Genomic DNA, 26,445 nt, shown 5'->3' with positions numbered 1-26,445 from the left:
ACATACTTTATTGCATTAAATACATGTCAAACATTATACAAATGAGGAGCATATCACAAAAAGCAAATGGATTGGGCAACAAGTTCTAGATAAAAACCCTTCCCAGAATTAAACTTTGAATGCGTTGGATACTTGTAACAAAATAAAAATATTTCTTTCTTTTACATCGCTAGTTTTAAGCTGTTATGAGAACTACTTGTTGTTAGGTTTGTCGGGAAGCGCTGTTCCTGAGATTGAATGTCAGCATTGTATTTCCTGATCTATGATCAGAAAATACAAAAAGTATGTTAAGGTGCTGCTAAAAAGAAACTGTTCAGACAACATTGGAATTGTAAACATAATTTCTTTTTAAGTATCATTAAAGTGATTAGCCTGTCCGTGCTTTGCCTTGCGACCTATCCTGTTTTTGTTTTGGGTGCTCCTGGCCACTGGTTCTTGTTGCCGGGTCGTGTGGAGGTTGCTTCATTGATTGCGGATTTTCCTTGTTGATCTTGTTTACCATATTTTATAACTTAGTTCTGACTGAGTCACTGGTTGAGTCACTCATTAACCGACATTGGCATAATAACTTTGAATATTCAATCGCTAATTATCATAATGTATTTCAAAATTAGCAAACATATAATGCGAGAAAGATACATTTTTATGTTTTATTTAATATTTTATGATATACATGCAGATTAATGTTGGTATAGCAAATAAATAAGATACATATGTACATTAAAAGCAATTGTAGTCAATTTGCAAAATGATTTATGAAACGGATCGGAAGTGATAAATTTTAATGCAACAATATGACACTTTGCGAATAAAACTTCGCTAGGGAAAAGAAAGCAGAATTATGTATGTATTAAAATAATGGTATTTCAAATAAAAATACGTATGACTATAATGAAATGGTCGGAAGTCAGGTTAAAATCCATGTTGATATACTCGCTATACGTAGATGGAATAGGTACAAAAAATATAGGATTGAATTTGTATACATTTCAACTTATATATTATCTAACACAGGTTTGTTTCACTACACTAGAGAACATTATGTAAATCTGTGAAGAAGAAGAAACAATCTCAGGTCTGGTTTGCCAGTAGTATTTTATATCTTTCTGTAATGTTCTCGCTCTTTGATACTTTAACAACTGTTGCTTTATGTTCCGGCCTTTTTATTGTTGTAACAGAGTCCCCAGCATGTAGAAAACTTCCGGTACCGGTGGACGAATCGCATCGGACACCCCTCGGTCTTCTTCGTATAATGATTTTGTTGCCCGGCTTTGGAGGGGGCTCCATTTGCTGCAGATAAAGAATAGAAGATTCATATCTAAGGAAACGGTCTAATTGGAACATTTTATATCAACTTAATTAACATGAATTGATAAACAGTGAATGAATGTAAATCATAAACTTGAATATAGTCGGCCAGATCTGTCAACAAAGTTTGTTTGAGACATTCAAAATGAAAAAATAAATCCTCCTTTGGTCCTGTTCACGATCAAGATGATCGGTAAGACCAACTACGTGGGTTGGTCCCAGGTAATATAACTTGGGCTATAGAATCATAAATATCACTAAGAAAATAACACAGTTTAAGGTACGGGTACCTAGATATGTTTGCAATAGTTCTTAGAAAATATCATATAAAGTTTGTGATCATTTGTGTTAATTAATGACACGGCAACGTATGAAACGTTTACTTAGTTAAGATAGTGTAACAGTATTCATTAACTTAGTATTTTCGAAATTCTTTAATGAAAAATAAAAGGAAATACAGCATTACAAGTTTAGAATTATGTACTAGATACCATGCTATGTCTATATTCAACGTTTCATGCGGCGAAACATACACTTTAATTGCATGACTTTGAAAATTGTTTTTAAATGCAATGATCACAGTTACAGACGTAACACAACTATATTCTTCTTACGACTAAAAGGAAATGAAAATATTTTTATCTAACGGGAAAAATAATAGTTTGACCGAATATAGTTTTCGCCTTTTTTCACATTGTGAGGTATTTGGCAAGATTTCAAAACTTATTGATAAAACAATTTTGAACTATCTTTACATTGTAAAAAGGGTTTCTGTGACTCACTGGCCAACACGTTATTCATACTGATTTACTAGTATAATGAAGCATTAGCAAAAAAAAACGGGGCCTTCAAAATGCTGTGACATCAAAGACAAGGTCAGTAAATATCTGGTATAAAACACAAACACACACACGAACGTACACACACTAGCAATACGCAGCCTTTAACAAGAAAAGTAGACTCTAGAGAAAAATCCTGACAATCTCGAGGATGACTTTTTAGTTTACAAAAATGTTTTCTGCTTATTCAACCTCGTTTTGTTAATTCATACAAGTCAAAAGTTCATTTCCATTTTGAAATGGGGCAGACTATAGTAACAAACAATAAACATGCATTTAAGAAAACGTGAGTGATCAAGAAGTATTTGTTATTGATATATGTTTATATCAAGGTTATGTTTTAACTTGATGATCATTGCTGTAAACAATTGTAGTTTTCTAGACCATTAAAGTGAATTGACAGAAATCATTGCAAATAGTTAAACATAGCAAAAAAACGGCATAGAAATAATGAACAATGATAACATTGCATCTAAAAAAAGATGTGTCCTTTTGTAATTTATAAAATACGCGTCATTTTAGTGTATTTACTTATTAATCAATCACTCGTTGTAATATTAACAATGTTATTGGTGTTTATTTTTGTTTTTGAAAAAACGAAACGGAAGTTCTTTACAAAAGTTCATGATTAAAATAGAATAAACAACATTTTCGAGGCGGTATAGTTTTGACTGGACTCTAGCCCTATATATTCTTGTGATTTAGGTACGCCGTTATTGCCGATAACCAGCGTTCAGTGAAAAACAACATTATGTTACATCATGATGTGTTATATTATGGCATACAAAATGTACATGTATTGTGATCCTTAACGATCATTTCATATCTACCCCTATGATGTTTTTCCTGTACACACGCTAACATAAACAACATCTATTCTAATCAATTCAAATAATTAGCTACACAATTATTTGCTGTCTTCTTGTTTCACACCATACATACTTACATTTGCATTTGGAGATTGTCTTACTGAACAGGAATAATGTTTTACATTTGTATAATTTTAGCTTCTTCAGACACTTCCTTATAATTTTAAGTATTTTTTTTACAAATAAACACATTTAAAAAGCAGAAGAAAGAATAATACGGTGCATGCATTATAAAAAAAAGTTTTAATGATATTCCAATCTTAATTAATAAAAAGCGGTTTGATTTTATTTAAATGACTTCTTGAAATCGTAATGTTGCATTTAAAAAACAGCTAAATTGTCAAGAAGTTTGCTGGATTTTTTTTCTTCAGAAAACTATTTACCTCGATTTGCAATCGTCTCAATTTAGAGACATTCGGAGTTGTTTTAGGGTTGTCCTTACGAAGCCATTCGGCAACCTTTGTCTCGAGCTGTCTCAGATTTACTTCGGTCCTGTATTTTTCAAATCTCGTTACAGGACGAGATAACGTTTTTATATTTATTGCATCGAGACTTTCTGATCGATCACCGTCAAATGACCGACTGACATTTTCTTTAACTGCACTTTGAATTCTCCGGAAGGTTCTTGGCAAAGAATCCGGAAGTGACACTGAGTAATCATTAGCGTCTTGTTCAGTATTTTCCGGTTCACCGTTTGCAATTTTTACAGCGTCTAGTCTTTCCTGAACACCGTTTGGAACATTTTGCTGTGCCACTTTTTCAATTTCAAAATGATCGTCCCTCGGAGAAGAAAAGGAAACAACTGGGTTATATTCCTCATCACGTGGGGAAAACGTGCCAGTATCCGAGGCACCCGCCATGTTGGCAGCCATTACAAGCGTCTGTGGAAGCCTTATTGAATGAATATGTCCGTTCGTCTGACCTTTTCGAGCATTATTTCTCTCTTGTTGGTGCGCCTGGCGTCTCAACTTTGACCTCTCTCGTGCTCTAATCATGTAAAACACACTACCGGGTCCTTCTATATCTAACAATGGACCCTGGTGATTAAAGAATAACTTTTCCGCGATTTGAACAGACGTTTCGGGTTTCTTTTTCATATCGTCTTCCTGTGAAGCGGGCGGGTTATGAAGCAAGTTCAATTTGGTTTGTAACAATTTTAACAATGGCACCGCGTCATATTCTTTTAGCACCGACGTTCTTGTTGCAAGTTTCTTCTCTAAATTCCGCCTCATGGTATCAATTGTTCGCTGGTGTTTTTTCACGAAAAGTCTTTCATAATGTTTCATTTCTAGAACGAGTACTTCCGTTTTCTCCGTGCAGATAGCTGTGGTCATGTACGTATCCATGTCCATCAACACCTCAATCTCACCTTAAAGTCAAATAAAAATATGGTAGACAGTGTTCATTAAAATTTTGAAAGTCACACGTCCAGAACTTAAAATTATCACAGTTTATTATATATTTTCTTACGTCACAATTTGTGTCACATTTAACTAAAAAAAATCAAAAGCTTTTTATGTTTTTTTGTGTCCTATTACAGATTACAAAATGTTACTCACTAGCCAAATAATTAAGCCATTCCTTTTTTTGTTTTGCACTTTGGCATTAGGTACAATGCAATAGTGAATAGAAGTCAAAATACCACTTGCTTACAATGTGTTACATTAGTGACAAATTATTTCACTTCTTCATGTTATGAACATCTAAAATGTTCTAAATCCAATTTAACAACATTATAATTTCTACATACATTTACATGTATATACACAATACACAAAAGACATAATATTCATTTTGAGCCTTACAGTGCTTTCAAAGTGTAATAACTGTTTCAGTCCGCTATATGACTGTATAGTGTGAAACATTATTTTATACAGTTATGTAACAGTTTAATTTTTACATAGGTTAACCTTGAAATTGTTCATAAAGCATCTAGTCCGAACATTGTCCTTATTATGGAGAACATGGGATTTGTAAGCTAGAGGGTGGATCTTCGGGCGGGGCATAATTTGAGTAATTTCTTCGTGATAACTGATCTCCAAAATTTCTGATTTTGGATCACCCTGTACTTGCGGAGAAAATGATGGTTACTGATAGAATATCCAGGAAAACTGGTTAGGTTATCAACCGCCGGGATATGATAAACACGTGTTAAAATTAGCGTTAAAACCACAAAAATGATCAACCAACGAGGCATTTGTACTGCACAAGTTTCTTTCAAAACTTTACGATTTATTCGACATTTAATCAGAGAGTAAAGGAAGACAGCCCACTTACCAAGTGATTCATTTTTACCGAGGTAGCACATTTTTAGAAATTTCGGAAGAGAATCCTTTTTCTTCAGTGAAGGAGGGAGATTTTCCACGACATCTTGTTGGCGTTTTTGTTTCTTTTCTTTTATAAGTCTGGAACGATACGGCACAGCTTATATATAATGATATGGTAATTAATAAAGTTCAAAGGCTATTTACTAGATGGTACTCTTTTATTTTCAATTCTCAAAATGTTGTCTTGTTATATAATCAGCCTTTTAGAAAGAAAGGTCGTTTAATTTATTCAATTCAACCGTCACTTATGTATTTTGGACAATGCTTATATAGGCAAGGCAAATTAATTTACATATCATTATATTATATGTGTTTGCATACTTTTACTCTACATAAGATTGGTAAATCCAGAAAATGGAAAAGGAAATCAAAGTTGAAAAGTGAACATAGCAGACTCGCTTTGTTCGAGGCTGTTCATGAAAGATAATGGAAAACGCAACATCACTGACGCCCTATAGCACTAGTTAAAGCAGTATTCACACTTCAACAAAATTAGATATATGTATGAATAAATCCCGAAGGACGATAAAATATAATTGGAGAATTAAATCTTACTTTTCCCGCTCATCCTCCAGTAATTTATAAAGTTTCGGATATTGTTGCACGTGCTGTGAGGTGTCACATCGAATCTCCACTTGTCCGCTAAAAATTATAAACACAAATTATACGAATACTTGTTTATGTGATTATTTCCGTAGAAACATTGTTGGCATTATTTTATTTCCATAGGTTCTCTTTTAGAATATCAAATCATGGAATAGCATAGGTTTTGTACGACTTCATTTAATATTGACGGCGTTTGAAGGTTTGATCCATTATTAATGGTGATTGATTTACGCCATGTCCTATCGCTACTTTGCCAAAAAATGCGAAAAGACGAAGAAAGTGGCATACCTTTGTGTGTGTGGGGGGGGGGGTGCATTTCGACAAAGGTCAACTCCTTTCTTTGTGTTTTTCGCATTGTTGCATTTCGCGGATCGCATTGTTGCATTTCTCCGCGAAAAGCAGATATAAAGCAAAACACGACAACTTTTATGTGTCGTAGCTTTGCCCGATTATGTCGTATGCGAAAACCTTAGCAGGATAAATTTTGAGTTTGTCCTATCACGTGACATGGCGTACACTAGTCACCATAATTTATGTAGTTAATGTTTAATGACGAAAGAATGAAAAACAATGATCACTATCTAGAATATACAATAAGGAAGATTTTACGTATTTTGTAAATTTACAAACCTAACTATAAAATATATATTCCCAACAGCATCCCCTTGTTTCACAAGCACTGAATCATAAGGGAAAGTTTCTTTATACATAGCCATGGTCAGCTGCTTTTTATATTTTGGTATCCAAGACTTGAACAGGTCATTTGTTTTAATAAAGTGTTGCTTTTCTTCAAATTCCTCCGCCAAAACATCTCTTACTGCTCGATTATACAAGGCCCGGTCTACCACGAGAAGGTCCGTTTCTTCTTCGGCAATAATCGTAGCTGTCCGGACTGCATCGTCAGAAACAAGAGCCACTTCGCCAAACGGAAAACCGGAACCTGAAAGAAATTAAATTGCAAATTCAAATTCTTTATTTCTCTCAGTGCATCATACATGGTACAAAAACAATTAACATTTGTAAAAACGGCAATACGTACATGGCAAGTCATCTACTTTATTTTACAATACGAAATATCGTATTGTTTTAAGGTTTTGATTTATTATTGTTTAAAAGATAGTTAAACTTTATTTGCAAGATAAGATATATATTTTAGTGAATTGATATTGAAAAAAACAGGCTTATTCATAAGCATCTATTTTTATTTCATTTTTTTTAAATAAAAAAATGCAAGCTCCCTATAACAAATAAATTCATACCTAAACTTGTCACAAAGTTTCCCAACTTTGATCGATCAAGAACGCCGTCTTTTGTCGAACCAATGGCGGAAAATGCCGACATCTCGTCGGAGTCATTTGAACCCGCATCTTTATCCTTGTTTATGATGAATATAGAAATTTTGCCCGCCAAAATAATGTAAAAACTAAAAAGGAGAAAACGATAAAAATTAATAGGGTATAAGATATCCTCTTAAAGTAGACATGTTTTGCCAAGGGGGTGAACTCTTATAATCGGAGTTTGTAAATGGTTACATCCCTTATACAAGATTTAATAATCAAGTGTCAAGACAGTTATCCTTTCAGATATTTCGAAAATATCTTATTGTTCGCAATGCATAAACTCAAAGAAGCGGTAAAGACGCCCGCCAACTTAATAACTAACTGAACGTATCTTTGAAATGGGTACCAGGAGTAATAATGTGTCGTTGGAGCCATGTACATAACAGTTTTAATTAAAAAATTCAGTTCTGTCTGTTTTTTTTTAAAAAGTTATGCAATTCTTTTTATTATCACAATGATCGCTAAAATCTACTTTTATCCGCGAATTTCTGTCAGAAAAACAATAATGAAATAAGTCAATTTTGAAAAAAAAAATAATCTCCAACTGTTTATTAGACTACGACGCCGACCTGACACTCGAATCGAATGTACTACGTTTGTTTGTATTTTCTAAAACATTGTACATTCATGCGGTTGTACTTAAAGGTCCATTACTAGTATGTCCCAGAAATGCTTTATTTTTGTTTCTCAAAAGCTTTTTTATTTCTTCTGTATTTTTATAGTTTCCAAAAAGATGCTCATTGACCAAATACCTGAATCATCTTTTCATTCTATTTCTTTTTGGGGGCATGCGCAATGCGCCCCCAGTCAGCTTTACTATAGTTTGAACACATTTGTAAGCTATCTACGCTAAGCAAAATAGTTCCAAGACGTCTTTTCTTCACTATCATTCGTTTAAAGAAATAACAAAAACATGAATGCAATACCAGACGTGCGATTTATTTTGCAGAGAGGAACAAATTCAACAGCAGTTAATGAAGCTAAGCAGCTTTGATATTGCAAAAAATGATATAACCAAATATCCACGAGATCTCAAGTAAATGTATACGTTCCTTTTCTTAAAAATAAAAGAGAAAAACACAAAGACTAGCCTGTGTATAACTGTTTTGAAAATTAATTACGCCGGAAAGGAAAGACAAAAATATTAAGTATGCGAACCGACTCGCCCAGGAAAACAACAGAGATCAAAAACATTTAAAATAAATGAAATTTCTCTGAAAAACCTGTGCCCGTTTGTCAAATGTCAGTTTGCTTGAATGTCGGCCTCATTCCTTGTGGATATAAAGTTATGAACATCGCAAATTTAATTCATTATGACAAATCTTGCCATTGAAAACCATAAATAGATGTATCTAATTATTATTGTTAACATCTTTACGTATGAATAATATAAAACAGTTGATTTAAACAACCTTATACCATCACACAAGTGCTTGTAATTTATATTACATATAAAAGAAAAAAGTATTTTTATTTTTGTCTTTAAATAACATATCATTAAAAACCCTACTACAAATTTTCAAAAAAGAAAAAAGATGTTTCTTAATGATTATATAATTACAATTGATACATGCATAAAATCTGATTTTAACTTATACAATAACGATTGATGTACATGTATGTATAAAGTCTGATTTTTACTTTTACATTTTCAGCTAATGTTTTACGACAATTAAAAAACATTATGTGCATATTGCATATATTTCCACCCTATTATCTTTACTAGAAAATGTTGCTTGTACTGAATCGTCTGGTAGAATGAATATTTCATACACATAAACCTTTAAATACTACACTATCAAGCACGTAAAACTCGTGCACAAGTACTGACCAATACTTTACATTATAAACTATACACGTTACGAATAGACAAATATTTCACGCTTTACTAACGAAACGCGTGAAATAGATATTCGCAGTTACTCCCAAAATCATAGTTCCCTATCTATTTTAAAATTGACTGGCCAATTAATTACTAAATTTTGCAATCGTCTTTTAAAATTGTATGCATATTATTGCTTTACGCGATTTGAAAATAACTACATCAGCGGCCAAAGTAAATATAGTACAAATTACATGTAGTCATAAGTTAATTAAGTGTCAAAGAACTCAAAAATTTAGAAAGTAATGTTATACAGTTTTCAGATTAGGTAACTTTAAAGCTTATAATGCTTCATAAGTGTAAATGTAAGAAAAACATTGCATGCGTATGAATACAAACTATTTTCGCCCTAGTTGGTTATTAGTACAGTTTTAGTGATTTACAGTTTGTAGTATTTTGTATGGAAGTCAAAATACTAATTTACATTTTGCTTCTTTTACAGCATAATTATGATTTCCCATTTGCCGCTACTTTTTCAGGTAACAGTCATCTAACATGCCCTTTTTAAATTCATGTTACTCTATTCTAAAAAAAGTCAATATTTAATTCGTTTATGGAGCATAACGTGTACTTAATGATATTCTGAGAAAGAAAGTCCTCACTTACCAGTCGCCAATTTCACCTTGTTTTATGATGATATCATCTTTACAGTACTTTCCTACACTGCAGTTCCGTACAATATCCTTCAGGTAATCTGAAAATATAAAGAGTCAAATATTTACATTCCTTCAAGACTTAGTTAGGAAGATAATTTGTGCCACCTGTTTTCATGCAATGCATACATTTGACTAAATCACTTCAGTCGTCCGGTTTGTTTGTTTGTTGTTTTTTTTTTAATTAAAGACGCGAGATTTAGCGAGATTGATATTCTCTCGAGGAAGCACTAGCGGTATTTTGCGTTGGTAATTTGTCGCTTGTTTAACTTTAATCCTCAGGAGAATGGAATATATTCCCGATCGCAAGTCTGGTCAGACGCTAGCAAGAATAAGACTTAATTCTTGCATGTCTGTCTTGTGGAGCTTTGGCTATGATGGATAAAAGGTGAAGTTCGCCGAAAGAAAGAAAACTAACCCCACACTCCCCCACCCCTCTACAGCCACCCTTCGACACGTCTGAGATCAATATGTTACCCTTTCAAGCAATGCATGCAGTAATGGTACTATACATGTATATTCGTATATAAATATATGTTCAATATAATATATGTAAATTAGTTCGACATCATTGTGCCTACATCTTTGAAATGATTAAGAAAATGATTTTTTTCACATTGTAAACTCATGTAAGCTAATTTTTGAGAGAAAAAAACTTCTTTTAAGTATGTAAAAAAAAAAGGTAACTCTAGGTGTTTTCTAAAAAGTAATATAGTTTTATGAATCAATGCACCGCGCTGATCAAGGTTTTATGTTCGTGATCTAAAAAGAACAACTGAAAACAGTGTAAATTAAACCTGACAAGTTAAAAAATATGAATATTGTTCAAGTGAAAAACACAATAATTCAATCAACAGATCTTCTATATTTATTCATCATAGTCTTAGAAGTAATTTAAAGAAAGTCATATTTTTATTCTATTTAACGTTGGACAAAATAAACCGTACTTTTAATATCTGCCTAGCAAAATGTCGTTGATTTTATAAGTTTAGTCTTATAACTTATAACATTTATAAACTCGTGTGTCTATAGACATTATATATCAAGAAATTGAAATAGATATCTTCAATAAATTCATTACGCACAATGATGTTTACAAAAGTCCGCCTGTCTTTTTTTTCATACCATGTATTTACATAAATTGAAAGTACTTTAGAAAAGGGTTAAGGGTTTTTGTAGTGTTTATTTATGTACTCTATTTTTCCTATGTTTCTTTGTGACATCAATTTGCCATGTCTTAAAGGATTTGTTAAACAAATATGGTTAAACACTGATCTATAGTCTAGCTAAATACATGATTAAATATATGCCTGAAAAGGCACTGGCGAAAGTGTTAGGATTTGAAAAGTGAATAATTTATCGGTCTAAACTTTGTAGTAGGTCAGTATATATATACATATATATATGAGGCATTGTACTTTTATATGTTGATTTAACCAAAACATGATAAAATATTATAAAACATGAAAATGTGGTAAACACGATACAAGATAGTGACCCCAGGGGGTGGGGGAGTTTAAAGGTCATGATAAATTCATAATTTCAGAAATAATAAAAATAAATAATTAAAGACAATTTTTTTTAATCCATTCAGCTTTGATGAATCAGTATAACAGTAAGGGATAGAGCTTCTTTTATTCTTGTACATGCATTCTGCCTTTGAAACCGCGCAAGAAGAATGTTTATGTCCGATTACGTAATAAACGTGAACATTTTGTTTTTACTTCACGATTTCAGGTGGTATAAGATGTTTTCAAGTTTGTTAAATTCCCGTGAAATATTTTTTTTTTAACTTGACAATAAAATTGCTTAATGCAGCAAAGCGGCTCATTTACACTAAATATGCTTCAGCATGTTTTTTATAACAAATAAATAACAGATTCTTTACCACTGGCATACCAACACCTAGCGATGAATACAAGCGCTTAATTCAAATTAAATGCGTGACGTCATTTATGAATAATTCATACGAAAGATCAAAGAACGCTTATTAATGTTATAACATTTCAAATTTGCGACACGTGTACGTAAATGGAGAAATTATTCACATGATGAGATAGCCGGCATGAAAATGATGATTAAATCCAGTGATACATTTGCATTTTATTTGTTTTAAATGTGAAAGTTATCTTTAAACACAAATAACACCAATAAATGAAGTTTGTCGTGCTTGATATTTTAAATTACTTTTAACAAAATCGTGATATATCAGTGGGATTACAATAATTACAATAAATAACCATTTAGTTAGCTGGAAAAAAAATCTTGTTTGCCATATAGATCAAACGAATCGTGGCATCTAACTTGTTTCTTCACAGTTTCGTACTGTGTTGCCAACATTTTTTTAAATGCATTTCTATTCCATAGCTCCCGCGAAAGATTAAACATTAAATAGTGCAGACCATGAGCAGATGACAGATAAGTTCCAGTTGATAATAGTCTGCACTGGCCGCATGGCTAATGTTTATGTAGTTCCAATGGTTGATAAGTGCCTCAACCTAAGTAGGCTAAGGCCGAGTCACGTCGCTTGCTCCATTAACAATATGCTTACAATTTTTTATATTTATTTATCATGAATCTTGTAACGAGCTGTTTGCTGATAAGCCTATGACACATCTGTGCAATCTGACCAAATTCAATACCTTTTACTGACCAACTAAACCCCCCCCCCCCAAAAAAAAAATGCTGATTGACAATCCCCCAAAATATTGGTGATTGACAGTTCCATGCACTGGAAGAATCCAGCGGGTTCATCACGTATAGAGATCGTAAAAACAACAATTTATAATAACCATATTATTTATTTATTATTTTTGTTAACTCGGGCTCAGTTTTCATATCGATCATAAAACTGCTCATTATAAATCTAGCAAGCATTACGATCAATTTTAAACTGATCATTACTGGGGATCAACATTTTAACTGTTACGTTTGAGACAATAGAAACCATTGATTAGTTTGCATCAAATGATCATCTAATGTCACTCAATAACATCGACCTGTTTGTACTAAGTCCTCTTTCTACACATGTTTATACAGGGCACTTACACTTAATAAGGCCACATTTTCAATTATTAACGAGGAATGTCTGCTAGTAAAACTTTTAAATTAGTCGTTAGGCCAATAGTAGGTCAATAAATTGCAATAATTTTAAAGGGACTCCACTGAGGTTTAAAAGCCTAAAAACATAACATTTGAATTTCTTACATAAATGAGCTGGGGCACTTTAAACAGAAATATATGCAAAGATAGTTAAGAAATATACTATGAAATAAATTGAAAATCGTATTTTAATGATTTTCTTAACCCGACTCAGAAAAGCGTTAAACGCTTTTCATTTTGGGTCATTTTTCACAATTTGAATAATTATTCTGGAAAACGAAGTGCGCGAATGATCTAAAATTTAGCACAAAGATAAGTGGTCTAAACCTACATCAAATGGTACATTTATCTGGAAAAAATATTTTCAGTCCCATCATGTCAAAATACATCAGTGGAGTCCCTTTAATAGGTCGATGTTTCTATATTTTGCTATTTTAAAGGACACTGTCAATAGTTGTATAAATACATTTTTAATATTTTATGCTCAAAATTAAAATAGCAACTGCTGATATCTCGTGGACCACGCGCGTAAGCTGAATAAAAAACAAATGCAATCATAAGTTTAAAAAAAAAAAGAACTTCGTTGGTACAGTCTGTTCTTGATTAAATGACATGGACCGCAATTCATGAAAGTTTTAACACACTTAAAAGGCTGGAAAATGTCGAAATACGAGCGCATGTAAATGTATATTTTGATCAAACAGAGACAAAATAATCGCGGTACGACGATTCAGTATCGGTAAATCGCCATATATCGTTAAACATATTTTACTTAGCATGTATCATTTTACATCACAATATATATGGATTGGGAAAAAAGCATAACATTTATATTAATTACTTTCCATGATGGAGTTTCGTCTTTATCATTTCACTTTAAATGATCAGTGCGTGTTTTAAATTTCAATATTGATCTAAATTAACAAAATTTAGAAAAGTATTATAAAAAAAACCTATAGTATATTGACGAAGGTTAGATTATAAAGTGCAAATATTTACATGTACTACAATTTGAAAAACGAAAAACATGCCCGAATCAGCTGACTTTGCTCTTTATAATTCGGACTGTAAATAGAATATACGTTAAATAACATAGTAGGCGTGGTTTCGGTCTTATTAAAGCGGCCGTCTACCACTTTAATTACAAACACGGTGACGTACAAGTGCCTCGGTAGCGCAGTAGGCAGCGCGTCAGTCTCATAATCATAAAAACCACAGAGTTATCTGAAGGTCGTGAGTTCGATCCTCACCCGGGGCACATACACTTTTTTTCTTTTTAAACTGAATTTTACACTTACTGGCTATGATTGCAATATTTTTTTTAAATATATTTTCATATACATGTATATCATAATTATATTATATAATAATTATTTTATTAATAACTTAATTGAAACATGTTATCTTTTCACACTGGCGTGTAGCGGGAACTGAATACAAACCTCAAATAAGATGATATCAATACTTACCGAAGATAAAACAAATGCCAATTAATGATATAAATGGGTTAACCTGTTCATTCTATCTTTTTTATTTACCACGAACATTTTAAAGATTAGACGAAATGCATTCACAATTTATTCTAGAAATTCTGCTTTCTACAAAGATCAAGATAAAATAATTTCTTATTGCAATTTCTTATTGCATTGTACCATACATTATAACTGAACAATTTTCTATATTACTAATGCTAATATATTCTATTTCTGGTATTTTGTTATATATGCAGGAAATATTCTTTTAATAGCATTATATGAGTTCGTTATTATAACGCTGTACGGACGCTATTTTGCCTTGCTTGATCAAATATTGCGGGCGATGTAGTTTACATAATCTAGAAACCGTGGAGTATTAATTGCTCCCATTTTATCAAAGATCACCAAGGCAGTACGACAAATCTGGTTTCCGGCTTTTATTTTCAATGATCTTCAAGTACAGTGGTCAATAGTACAGTCTTTGAAGTGCCTGTTGACCACTTGACCACACGTTATTAAAAACTTATCCGCGAGAATACAAGGTCTTCTGTCAATTTGAAGTGCTTTTGACGTTAACTAATATTTACGTAATATATTGGAAATTACGGTTACAAACAGGCTTCAGTTAATTGATTTATTAACATCCTAAACATTTGCTAGTTAAGGTGTGTGAATGAGTTTGGAATAATTATATAATAAATGGTTAATAATTTAATATAGACGTAATGTGTACTCTGAGATTGGTCAGAATATAGCCATAAAAATCATATACATGTACATTTATATATTCATTCTTCAGAATTCCACATTTAATAATTGGGTATTCGTGTGAAAGTAAAGAATTAAAGTAATGAAAATTATATCAGAATTTAAATATTATCGTTTTTAAAAAGGCGATACTGATAAGCAATACACTATAATTTTATACTAGTATAGTTAGTGTTTTCTGTACACAGTTCAATCAGTTTATATACTTTGTTTGTTTGTTTGTTTCATTTTACGCCTTTTCCCAACAGCATTTCAGTCATATAGGCGGGTAGTTTCCTAACCATCGTTCCTGGAGAGTTACACCAGTACTAGACTACCTTCCTCCGCGCTAAACTACCAATGTATCTCCCGGGGATCGAACCTACGCCAGAAAGGTAACTGGATTAGAAGTCATCGACTCTAACCCATCGACCAAGGAGGCGGTTACTTCAGTTTATATACCAGTACTGTGTGTGAGAGTCAAGTAAATATGATTAACAATCCTATGTACTTTGTTTACATTTTACCTCTTTTTAGGGCAAATAATCTACATGTTGTGGAATCTTGCATGCTCTAAAAGAATTGTTTAAACTTTATAAAACCTAGGTTTTCTCTTTCTGTTTAAGGCCAGATTTTTTTCATTTCTGAGGTATTATGTGCCTTTAATTGCAGAACAACAAAGCGAGCGTCCTGTTCTGTATCCTGAAATAAATGACCCTTGAACTGGCTAACTTGTCCATAAAGTTTTTATGTTACTGACATTTGATTATGTTTTACGACACAGCCCAATTTTTACCGCGGACTGAAGTGTCCTTATAATCTCATGATTTCCATTAATTGAGGCCATAGTTTTATTGCTAAAATAAAAAAAAAAATGTGAATTATGACCATACATTAAAAAGTCCTACAAAAATACTGTACACAGCACTTTAATTCCCACAAATACGCTTTAGTAAATGACGTTAATTCCTTATGTAAATAAACAAAAATATAAAAATATGTTTATTAGCTGTTGACATTCTGATAAACTCCCATTTTTGTCTTTTAGCCCCGACACATATACTTTTTTTTCTTTTTTAAGAACAGAACAACACCAATGCCGCGTTAATTTTCACATTAAATTGAGCCGTGTCACGACAAAACCAACATAGTGCGTTTGCGACCAACATGGATCCAGACCAGCCTGCGCATCCGTGCTGTTCGCTATCAGTTTCTCCACTTGTAATAGAGTTGGAAGGCGAACAGCATGGATCCTGATCAGACTGCGCGGATGCGCAGGCTGGTCTGGATCCATGCTGGTCGCAAACCCATTATGTTGGTTTTGTCATGACACGGCTCAATTATGTTTATACTACTTGACGCGTTCATTGTTTAACTTTGTTATTAACTTTTTATTAGCGCTCTTAATACGTGTGCTTTAAGTTTTTAATGGTGTACTTATAATTTATCTGAAGTTATCTTGAAGTTCATAATTATTCTTTATTATATCTTATAAAATATGAGGCCCTTTCTTTCTTTCTTTCTTTCTTTCTTAGAAGTAGGAAAATGCATTTCATGTTACCCTTTCTTGCTTTAATTGTGAAGCATTGAATGTTAAGCTGTTCTACGGTGTTGGGATGTCAATATTACTATTATAAAAATGAATAGTCAACAGAATAGAGCCTTGTTAAACTTAATAGATTTTAACACTAGACTAATACTATACCGCTTAAACTGGCATTAAACTGGCCTAACTTTATACAGCTTAGGCTGACTTAAGTATGAATTACACAGCCTTAATATACTACTCTAATTTGTCAAACTATATACTTTTCAGACTAGTCCTTCTCTATACTTTACGACTCAGGCTGGCCTCTTATTATATTCCATATGGCTTAACTATAATAACTTAATACTACCCTGGCATATACTGTTCAGCCTTGCCTGTTACATGGCTCTATATTGTTTAAACTGGCCTAGTGTTACTTTTATGCTCAGTTTGGCCTGACTATATAGTTCGTTTGTTTTTCATTTTACGCCTTTTTCCAACAGTATTTCAGTCATATAGGCGGGAAGTTTCCTAACCATCGTTCCTGGAGAGTTACACCAGTACTAGACTACCTTCCTCCGTGCTAAACTACCAAAGCATCTCCCGGGGATCGAACCCACGCCAGAGAGGTAACTGGATTAGAAGGCATCGACTCTAACCCCTCGAGGCGATCGTACTGGTCTTACTCTATACTGTGGAATGACTATGGTAGTCATTATTGCCTTTTTTACATGTAAAGGGCTTAAACAAATAATTGTTAAATTTCACCCTTTAACCTATTTAATAATAAATTTAAAAAAATGTCATTTTATCAGCAATCAATTATCTCATAATGAAATTCTTTCTTCGTTTAATGAAATGATTTATACTTTTTCAAGTGGTACCTCTTTTTTGTAAAATAAATATTTGCTTAACATGGTCGGATGTTTTACAGCGTACTTACAAATTAATTTGATTTTTAAACCACCAATTTAGAGTGTTTTGTACCGATAGATATAAGTTTCTATAATTTTGTCTTAAATTAAATAAAAACACCCACATTTAACAAGCTTTTATCAAATAGATAAAAGCAATATGATATTAAAGAAAATACTTCACTTTAATTTGATAGAAAAAAAAACGTATTAAAAATGTAAGGGAAAGATAGACATGCATTAAACATACCCTTGCACCCTCCAACTCACAGTGTTAAATGAATTAAAATTAACGAAATGAATTTGAAACTTCAAAAGTTCTATAAACTAACTTTAAAAAGTTCTTTAAACTTAAGAAGTAGTTGGGGTCGCTAATTTTGAAATAGCAATTTTCAGAGATTTAAACCAAGAATAGTTTGAAGTTGGGGAAAGAGGTGGGGGATTAGGGAAAAAAGAATAGTTATGACCGCTGATTTTGCGAAGCGGGCAAATGAATTCAAAATGTAATTCGCAAAAGCAGTCAATGGTGGTCAATGATGAATTTCTATGAGAAAAAAAGTCCGTTAAATATTATTCTACTCCAGTCCTTTATTATTTTCGTGCTGATGACGTGTCTTCAATTCATTACAAATATAACACTTAAACGCAAGCATTTTATTTGTTTGTGTTACACTATAACTTAATTTAACAGAATTATCTTCACTTAAAGAATTAATCAAATGAAAGATTTATGTCAGAGTTTTATGAATTGTGTCCAGTGTGCTGTTGTGTTGATAGGGACAACTGCATGAACCAATTTATAATGATCAATATTCTGCAAATTGAACTGTTTGTTGGTATAGGAGAACGAAATGTTACATTTTAACGTTGTTGTTTTTAAAATCGTAACTTTTCTTTTTAAGAAAACTTTATTCAACACAACTTGACGATAAGCAAGAAACAAAGACACAAAATGATAGAAGAAGAAAAAACAAATAATCGAACAAACAGAATGGAAAGGAAGGAAGGAAGGAATATACATTATAAAATTATCATGTTTATCTCCCCTAGCACGTCATTTATGTTGCGACCATGTTTATATCCCTTGTCACGTCCGTTTTATGCTCCGGCCTATTTTTTTTACATGTTTTATGAGAAAAGTATTTGATGTGAACTTGAACGTGGTAGCGCAGACATTTTAAGAATAAAAAGAACTTCCATTATTTATGACCGTCCATTGAGGGCCCTCAAACCAATTACATGAAGTACATCCAGTCCTGTATTCTAATACCCTCAAAAGCCTCTTATTTGATAAAGTTAATTTATTATGTAAATAAACAGAAATAAAAGTAGTTTATTAGCTGTTGACAATATGATAAATTTTTGCTGGTTCTCCATTTTTCACTTCCCATTCTTGTTTATTCATTGCGAGAAGAAAATCAATGTGTCCTTAAGTATAACATGAATTTTGTTTTAAGCTTATCCTTTCTTTTTTAAAAAAAAGTTAAAAGAAAGGCTTTGTCTTTGTGCGTTTTATGTGAGTGGGTATAAAATCAAATGTTAGTTTTACCTAATTGGAATGTAGGTGCACGTATCACCTTATTTACATTAAATATTAACTTATCATCATTTGAAAAATTTGGAAACCCGACAACTAACTCAAACCGCCAGAATATTTATTACAAATATGTATTTTCTTTTACTTTTTCTCTCCATGTGTTGGGTTTTTGTAAGAGAATATCCTGGGATATTATTAAATGAGGATATGGTCGTCGGGCTGGGGATAAAGACATGAAAAATGAAATTACCCTTCCTCAAGATCTTTTAAACTATTTGAAAGACCCTGCCCCTGTCACTTAAATGACCTTTTTTTCGTTTAAGATAGACAATTAAAACTGACCAGAATAATGAGGCAGTTTTTCTTGTTTTCTAAGATCGTACGGCTTTGTGCTTCTGTAAAGTATTATGATTGATAATTCTATGATAATGCTATGATAATTTTATGATAATTCTATGATAAATTTAAGATCATTTTATGATAATTCTATGATAATTTTATGATTATTTTAACCCTGCAGCAGAAGTTATTTGACAGTACTTTGTACAGTTGTCAGATAAAACTTACAAACACGTCACCAAATATTGCTACATGTATATGTTTACAACACAATAATTTGACGCTGATCTCTACAAATAGGTTCGATGACTTTTTCGGTTAAGGAACCCAAAGTTTTGTTTTCACAAACATTTTTCTGTAATCATAAAACAAACGCAATGTTACGTCTGATCTATGTAAAAGTCATAAATTAACTGGTATATCTTTAACAAATAATCCACACAGATTCTGTGCATTATACACGAAAGCTCAAAGTAAATACATCCGATTTTTCTCTATTAAACATGTTTGAAAATTGACATTTAAACTTTAATAACATGCTATTAAATTGTAATTTTACAATTCTTTCAATACTTTTCATCTCTTTAAACTTTGGAATGTATATTTTGATCGTCGAATAGATATAATAATGAAACAAAGTTATTTTACCATTCGTTGACCTTAGTCTTGCTGATTTAATGAAATGGACGTTTTGTTTTCGATCTTATACATATGGCTAAACAATAGTTAAATGTTACTAAAAAAGGAAAACTAACCAGACGGTAAAGGGAAAGGGGTGAGGGGGAGGGGGGAACGGAACAAGTGAACTTTAACAACTGATAGTAGGTTATAAGTGTCTATTTTACGGCTTCCGGGCTGCCATCTTACGTTTTGTTGTAGTTTTTTGTTTGTGTGTAACATATTAAAAGACATTTCAAATGAAACACGTATTCTTAATGACAAATAAGTTTTATTTTATTCCATTTTTGGTAGTAGATAATAACTTTGTGAATTAATATATGTGTTAATACTCATATTACATGAGTACTACTTACTTGCTTTTACATTATGTCACCTTTCATTTATTTACCAGTATTACATGCTAATATATTATGTCACCTTACATTTATTTACCCATATTACATGCTACTAGTATTACATTATTTCACATTACGTTTACTAGTATTACCCATATAACATGAGTACTACTAACATGCTATTACATTATGTCACCTTACATTATTTACCCATATAACATGCTATAATATTATGTCAGCTTACATTTATTTATCCATATAACATGCTATTACATTGTGTCACCTTACATTTATTTACCCATATAACATGCTATCATATTATGTCACCTTATGACATTATTTAGCAATATTACATGCTATTATATTATGTCACTTTACATTTATTTAGCGATATTACATGCTTTTATATTATATCACCTTACATTTATTTACCCATATAACATGCTATTACATTATGTCACCTTACATTTATTTAGCGATATTACATGCTTTTACATTATATCACCTTACATTTATTTACCCATATAACATGCTATTACATTATGTCACCTTACATTTATTTACCCATATAACATGCTATTACGTTGTGTCACTTAACATTTATAATACTGCACGTTTGTAACGTCGCTTTTCATTGCATAATCGTGACGTTTGTATAGTTTTATATACACGGCTGTTGTCGATTCATGAAGAAATCTTACTTTTTTCTCTAAAAAATGATGTTTGCTGTATTATAAATTCGTTATAAAGATTGTTGATAGGTTATATGGCCGTATATAAACGGCTGTTTGCAATATAACCATCGCCTAGCGGCTCGGGTTATATTTACAAACAGCCGTTTATATAGGGCCATATAACATGTCAACAATCTTTATAACTAATAATATACCCAAATAACATGCTATTACATTGTGTCACCTAACATTTATTTACCCATATAACATGCTATACATTATGTCACCTTACATTTATTTACCCATGTTACATGTTATTATATTATGTCACTTTACATTTATTTAACCATATTACATGCTATTATATTATGTCACTTTACATTTGTTTACCCGTATTACATGCTATTATATTATGTCACTTTACATTTGTTTACCCGTATTACATGCTATTATATTATGTCACTTTACATTTGTTTACCCGTATTACATGCTATTATATTATGTCACTTTACATTTATTTACCCGTATTACATGCTATTATATTATGTCACTTTACATTTGTTTACCCGTATTACATGCTATTATATTATGTCACTTTACATTTGTTTACCCGTATTACATGCTATTATATTATGTCACTTTACATTTATTTACCCGTATTACATGCTATTATATTATGTCACTTTACATTTGTTTACCCGTATTACATGCTATTATATTATGTCACTTTACATTTGTTTACCCGTATTACATGCTATTATATTATGTCACTTTACATTTGTTTACCCGTATTACATGCTATTATATTATGTCACTTTACATTTGTTTACCCGTATAAAATGCAATGATTACAGTTCTTATACTGAGCCTTAAATGTTCTTAAAGAAAAAAATGTGGGTTGTGTTTTTCGTTGTTTTTTCTTTTTTCCAAGACATGCACTTCCATGTTAGGTTATGACAGTAGTACTAGCTTTTTGATGCCATGAAAACGTTTTTCTTTCTAAAATGACTTTACTGTTTATCATCATCATTATTATCATCATCATTATACTGTACATTTGTATTTCATATTTTTGTTGTTGTCCAACAAACAGAGTCACAAGTCATTACAATAAGATTCAGTTTTGAATGTGATCCACCAAGCATACATTTCCATAATAATAATATAATTTGACAGTTTCCTGCAATTTTATGAAAACGTTATTTTTAATGTAACTTTACTTTTACTATGTTTGATTTCCGATCTATCTCCATTGACTAAAAATAAATCAAATTTGGCCGTACACCCTTAGCAAACAAAACTTTCAGTAATAGTACAACTATTGTGTGTAGTATTTAACTTTATATATTGTAGTAAATCTAGATTAAGTATATGTGAATATTATATATGATACACTGCCAAACATACCTGTCTTTAAAGTTGAAAATATCTTAGACTTTTTCCTCAACCATGGAAGAAGACCCTGTATCTCAAAATCCTGTCTTTGATCCGGTTTCTTTGATATAACGTTAAGCACCTTTTCAAAAGTATTTGCCATCTTTTACGGAATTTCTTTGAAGAATTCGTACACAACACGAAACTTGTCCACAATGTTTTCAAATCACTATAGCGAATTAATTTTCCATAGGCGTGCATGTATATTGCGCAACTCTTTAGTGTCCGTATAACATCATTTTATACCGATGCTACAAACCATATTTTATCCAATATCCATCGTTTCCTCTGAAAAGGAAATCAAAATAAATCAAAATTGTATTTCACCGACTTTGACATCAAACAGTACGCTGATTACACTTCAATAATACACAAAAAGATGGCCGAGTTAACGCATTTAATCACTTATATGTTGCTTGGCAATATTTATGCATAGATGAACGTAACCAAGTTTTCAAGATTTTTTTTCCATTTAATCTAATAATCATTGAACACAAATAAATAATAACATTCTCGCGAAAAAACAACAACTAAGTAACCACATCAAAAAAGTGCATGTATATTTAGCTATATTGTAAAGGAATTTCGCGTTAAAACTGCAGTCTAAAGAATGTACCAGAATTTTATGATTTTCTTATTTATACAAGTATCCCCATTAGAAAGTTTAATATAAAGTACAAATATGTCAGTCCTAATTTACTTTGTTGTTGACATATCATGTATTTGGATGTATTACATCGGTGGACATGATTTGAAGCAGGCTATTTGATCGTCCCTGATTTGTCAATATTTTGATTTGACGGAATACTAAACAATTTAAGACCCTGCTCTATCCCAGCCTTTGTACAGACCAATTACAATGGAAATTTATATTGTCGCTATTTGGTTTTCGATGTTTAACTCTAATATAAAATGACGAGGCGATAAAAGCCAAATTTGTATTGAAACGATGCCCACAAAAGGAAAGCATTAAAATTGCAAAAACGACCGCTCGTTTAAATTACACAAGACCGCAGACAATGAAATCAATTTTGAAAAGCTGAACTATCCTTCATGAATAATATATTAGAATTAGTTGGGTTGTTATTTTATTTCAGGAGAAATGTTGGTTAGTTACATTGTCTGTAAATATACAGAATGGAAAGGTCTAAGTGGAATCTTAATTAAAGAACATGACATCCGGACGGACGGACTACCTGGGGTCGTCATAAAAATCAATTTTACTCTATTAGAGTGATTTACATTTTAGATCATTAAAAATGATATGCAAAACCTTGTGTTTTCATCTATAAAAGGATAGTGATAAAGTACACAATTTTATTATCATTTTTTCTTTAGATTTAGCAGTTTAAAGTTTGACAACTCAAACCTTTAGCAATGTAGCATTTTTAATATAGTTTTTCAAGGAATAAAAGGTGTCAATATTATTCAAGTGTAGTTTGTGTTCTATAGAACAAGAAGATAATAAAAAAATATAGCAAAAAAAGGGAAAAAGAACACGCATTGCAATTATTAATACTTTTATCTAACAACTTTCATTCTGAGATTAATTTGCACGTAAAGCATTTGATTAACAAAAAACTTTTAAAAAATGTTTAATGAAAATTGCCTACTAGGTTATTAATGTGTACATTTGTTATTTTCTTATATATAAGGATTAAAGAGTATTACAAAAATTCATGGGCAGATAGGAAATGAACTTAACTATAATATTATTAGACAATAAATGTTATTCATTTATCAAAATAGTGGAAATAACCTAACATTCAAATACATTCAAACCATGATTGCATTTTAATAAATATGTAAAAATGCAGGAACATTATTAAAATGAACCGACTCAGCCGAAAAGTATTTTATACGATTTCCGTATCTAAAGTTTCTTAATTGAAAACAGCCACTTTAAAATAATACAAAAAGTGAAAATAAAATTGATATTAATTCTTGCATTTTATTTACGGTTTGAACAAACCGAATTCATTTTATTCACAGGCCATTACTCCAGTTTTATTAAAACTTTACATTATCGTATTTGTGGCATCTATTTGTCAACAAAATCAATACGTCATCTAATCGCATCATAAAGTTTAACAATAAAACGAATAACAAGTTGTTGTATCCCTCTTACAAATGCAATCAGCTCGGTTTCATATTAAATACGCTGTCCCAGTACGCAACTCGTTATTTTAATGGAGTTGTTCAAATATTTTGGCTCCAAATAGAATCATTCTTTGACAAATATTTTATAACAAACAAACGTTCCGTTATCTGTCGATTACGATATGCTTTGTTCGCTTATTTCTGTACGCGGTTGACAGCGGCAACGTGGTACTGGATGACAATAAATTCACCGATGGTATAAATTTTCGTGATTAATGGGTTTTGTTAATTAGAGTGATTTCTATGATTGAAAAATATCACGTTTCACTTTTTTTCAGTAATAGAACTGTCGGTGATCCGCACAGAGTCCATCTTGATTAATTGGAATATGACAGAAAAAGATAATTCGGTTTTGATAACTTAAAACATTGTATTTAAATCTGAATCAGTTGACTGACATGCGCTTCATTTTAATGTACTGAATTACTTCAGCGGACACTTACAACGACCTATATTTGTCGAACCCTCACCATATTCACAGTTTGTCTGGTTCCAAAGTTTTGGCCATCTCCTAAACTGGACATGCGCAGTGTATTGATTTCAGGCAAACAATAGTTATTGCCCGAACCTTGCCTAAGTCTAATGGTATGCAACCATGTAATGTAATATAAGAGAAGATGTGTTGTGGAGGTTAAGGTGTTTGCCTCTAAACCTAGGGATCTCGTGGGTCCGATCTCTACTGGGGTCACGAGGATGATTTATCAGATTATACCAGGACTGATTAATTCCAGGAAACGAACCACAGAATTGTTCAAATATGTTACAACATTATTTCATAATCGATATCCGAGTTCAAACAAGTAAAATCTAGACTATGTACTGAACATTATGTCATGGTAGTCTATTGTAAAACATCCGTTTTGAATATTTTATGCTTCCTGTTAGAAATGACTGTATAATGATAGTTTTGCAATGGAACATAACAAAATTTTAAGGCACATTATGCCTCAGAAAATGAATAAATTTATACTTCTTAAGAAAGGGGAAACATGAATTCTATCACGTTAACATAAAGGTTTTAGAGAGTACACTCAGGATGTTTATTACATGAAGAAAGTAGCGCGTAGTCATAAAAGTAGCAAAATGTAAACTTAGTATTATTCTGACGTCCATTAAAACTTAAAGACAACAGAAACAAAAGATGGTTCAGCTAATTGGCCAAATGAACTAATAAAAAGGTTTTGAGAAATGAAAACACAAAAGCATTTCTGCGGCATAATGAACCTTTATAAGACAACAAAAAACAACATAATACATGAATTTGAGTTCTCGTTTTCAATACTTGCTATGTCACAAATTTCTTCAAAATTTTGATAACGATACATTCTCCTTATCACTCACAGGTGCATAATATTAAATTTACATAAGTATACTTACATTCTTTCAGTGTAACGAATTCTTCAATATCTTTTAATAATAAATGTGATGTCTTTAAATTCACTTGCACGTGCTCTAAGCGATCTATTTAAAATCCATTCAATTAAAGTTTTTTAAAAACTGATAAAAAGAATCAAGTCCGCCTATTAATATATCTGCTGTGAACAGTGATCCGCTTGATTTATATATAACCAATGTCACGAATAAGTTCAATCGAAGATAAAACTGTATTGTTGCATCACTTATTCACAAGCACAGCTCTGACGTATGACTGTTTGCCTGTTAAATCTTGTTTATTTGTTCCAACCCTCATTTTAT

The 26,445-nt window shown here is 31.7% G+C and overlaps 1 protein-coding gene and 1 non-coding gene across 2 annotated transcripts; one reads left to right on the top strand and one right to left on the bottom strand.

The window, feature by feature from the left end:
- Nucleotides 1-636: 636 nt before the first annotated feature.
- LOC132736015 (uncharacterized) lies at nucleotides 637-26,445 on the bottom strand. Its single transcript, XM_060723058.1, has 9 exons — nucleotides 26,128-26,445; nucleotides 22,564-22,878; nucleotides 9,778-9,865; nucleotides 7,209-7,372; nucleotides 6,580-6,889; nucleotides 5,899-5,985; nucleotides 5,294-5,421; nucleotides 3,400-4,385; nucleotides 637-1,290 (listed from the first exon to the last, which is right to left on the bottom strand). The coding sequence occupies exons 2-9, from the start codon at nucleotides 22,691-22,693 to the stop codon at nucleotides 1,072-1,074; spliced, it is 2,112 nt and encodes a 703-aa protein (XP_060579041.1). The 5' UTR covers nucleotides 22,694-22,878; nucleotides 26,128-26,445; the 3' UTR covers nucleotides 637-1,071.
- On the top strand, nucleotides 14,092-14,184 carry Trnam-cau (transfer RNA methionine (anticodon CAU)). Its single transcript has 2 exons — nucleotides 14,092-14,128; nucleotides 14,149-14,184. It is a non-coding gene; the product is annotated as a tRNA-Met (tRNA).

The sequence above is a fragment of the Ruditapes philippinarum genome, unplaced genomic scaffold (assembly GCF_026571515.1).
Source record: "Ruditapes philippinarum isolate M1 unplaced genomic scaffold, ASM2657151v2 ctg5005_1_1_1_1, whole genome shotgun sequence".
Lineage (NCBI taxonomy): Eukaryota > Metazoa > Mollusca > Bivalvia > Venerida > Veneridae > Ruditapes > Ruditapes philippinarum.
Note: the sequence above shows the minus strand (reverse complement) of the source record. Positions and strands in the feature narration are given on the sequence as shown.

Bases quoted from the DNA above. Each gene is read 5' to 3' on its own strand.
- LOC132736015 (XM_060723058.1), bottom strand. From the start codon at position 22,693: ATGGCAAATACTTTTGAAAAGGTGCTTAACGTTATATCAAAGAAACCG. The intron at 7,373-9,777 runs GTAAGTGAGGAC...TCTCCTTTTTAG, and splicing joins CAAGGTGAAATTGGCGACTG to TTTTTACATTATTTTGGCGG. The intron at 5,986-6,579 runs GTTTGTAAATTT...TATAATTTTTAG, and splicing joins AATATATATTTTATAGTTAG to CGGACAAGTGGAGATTCGAT.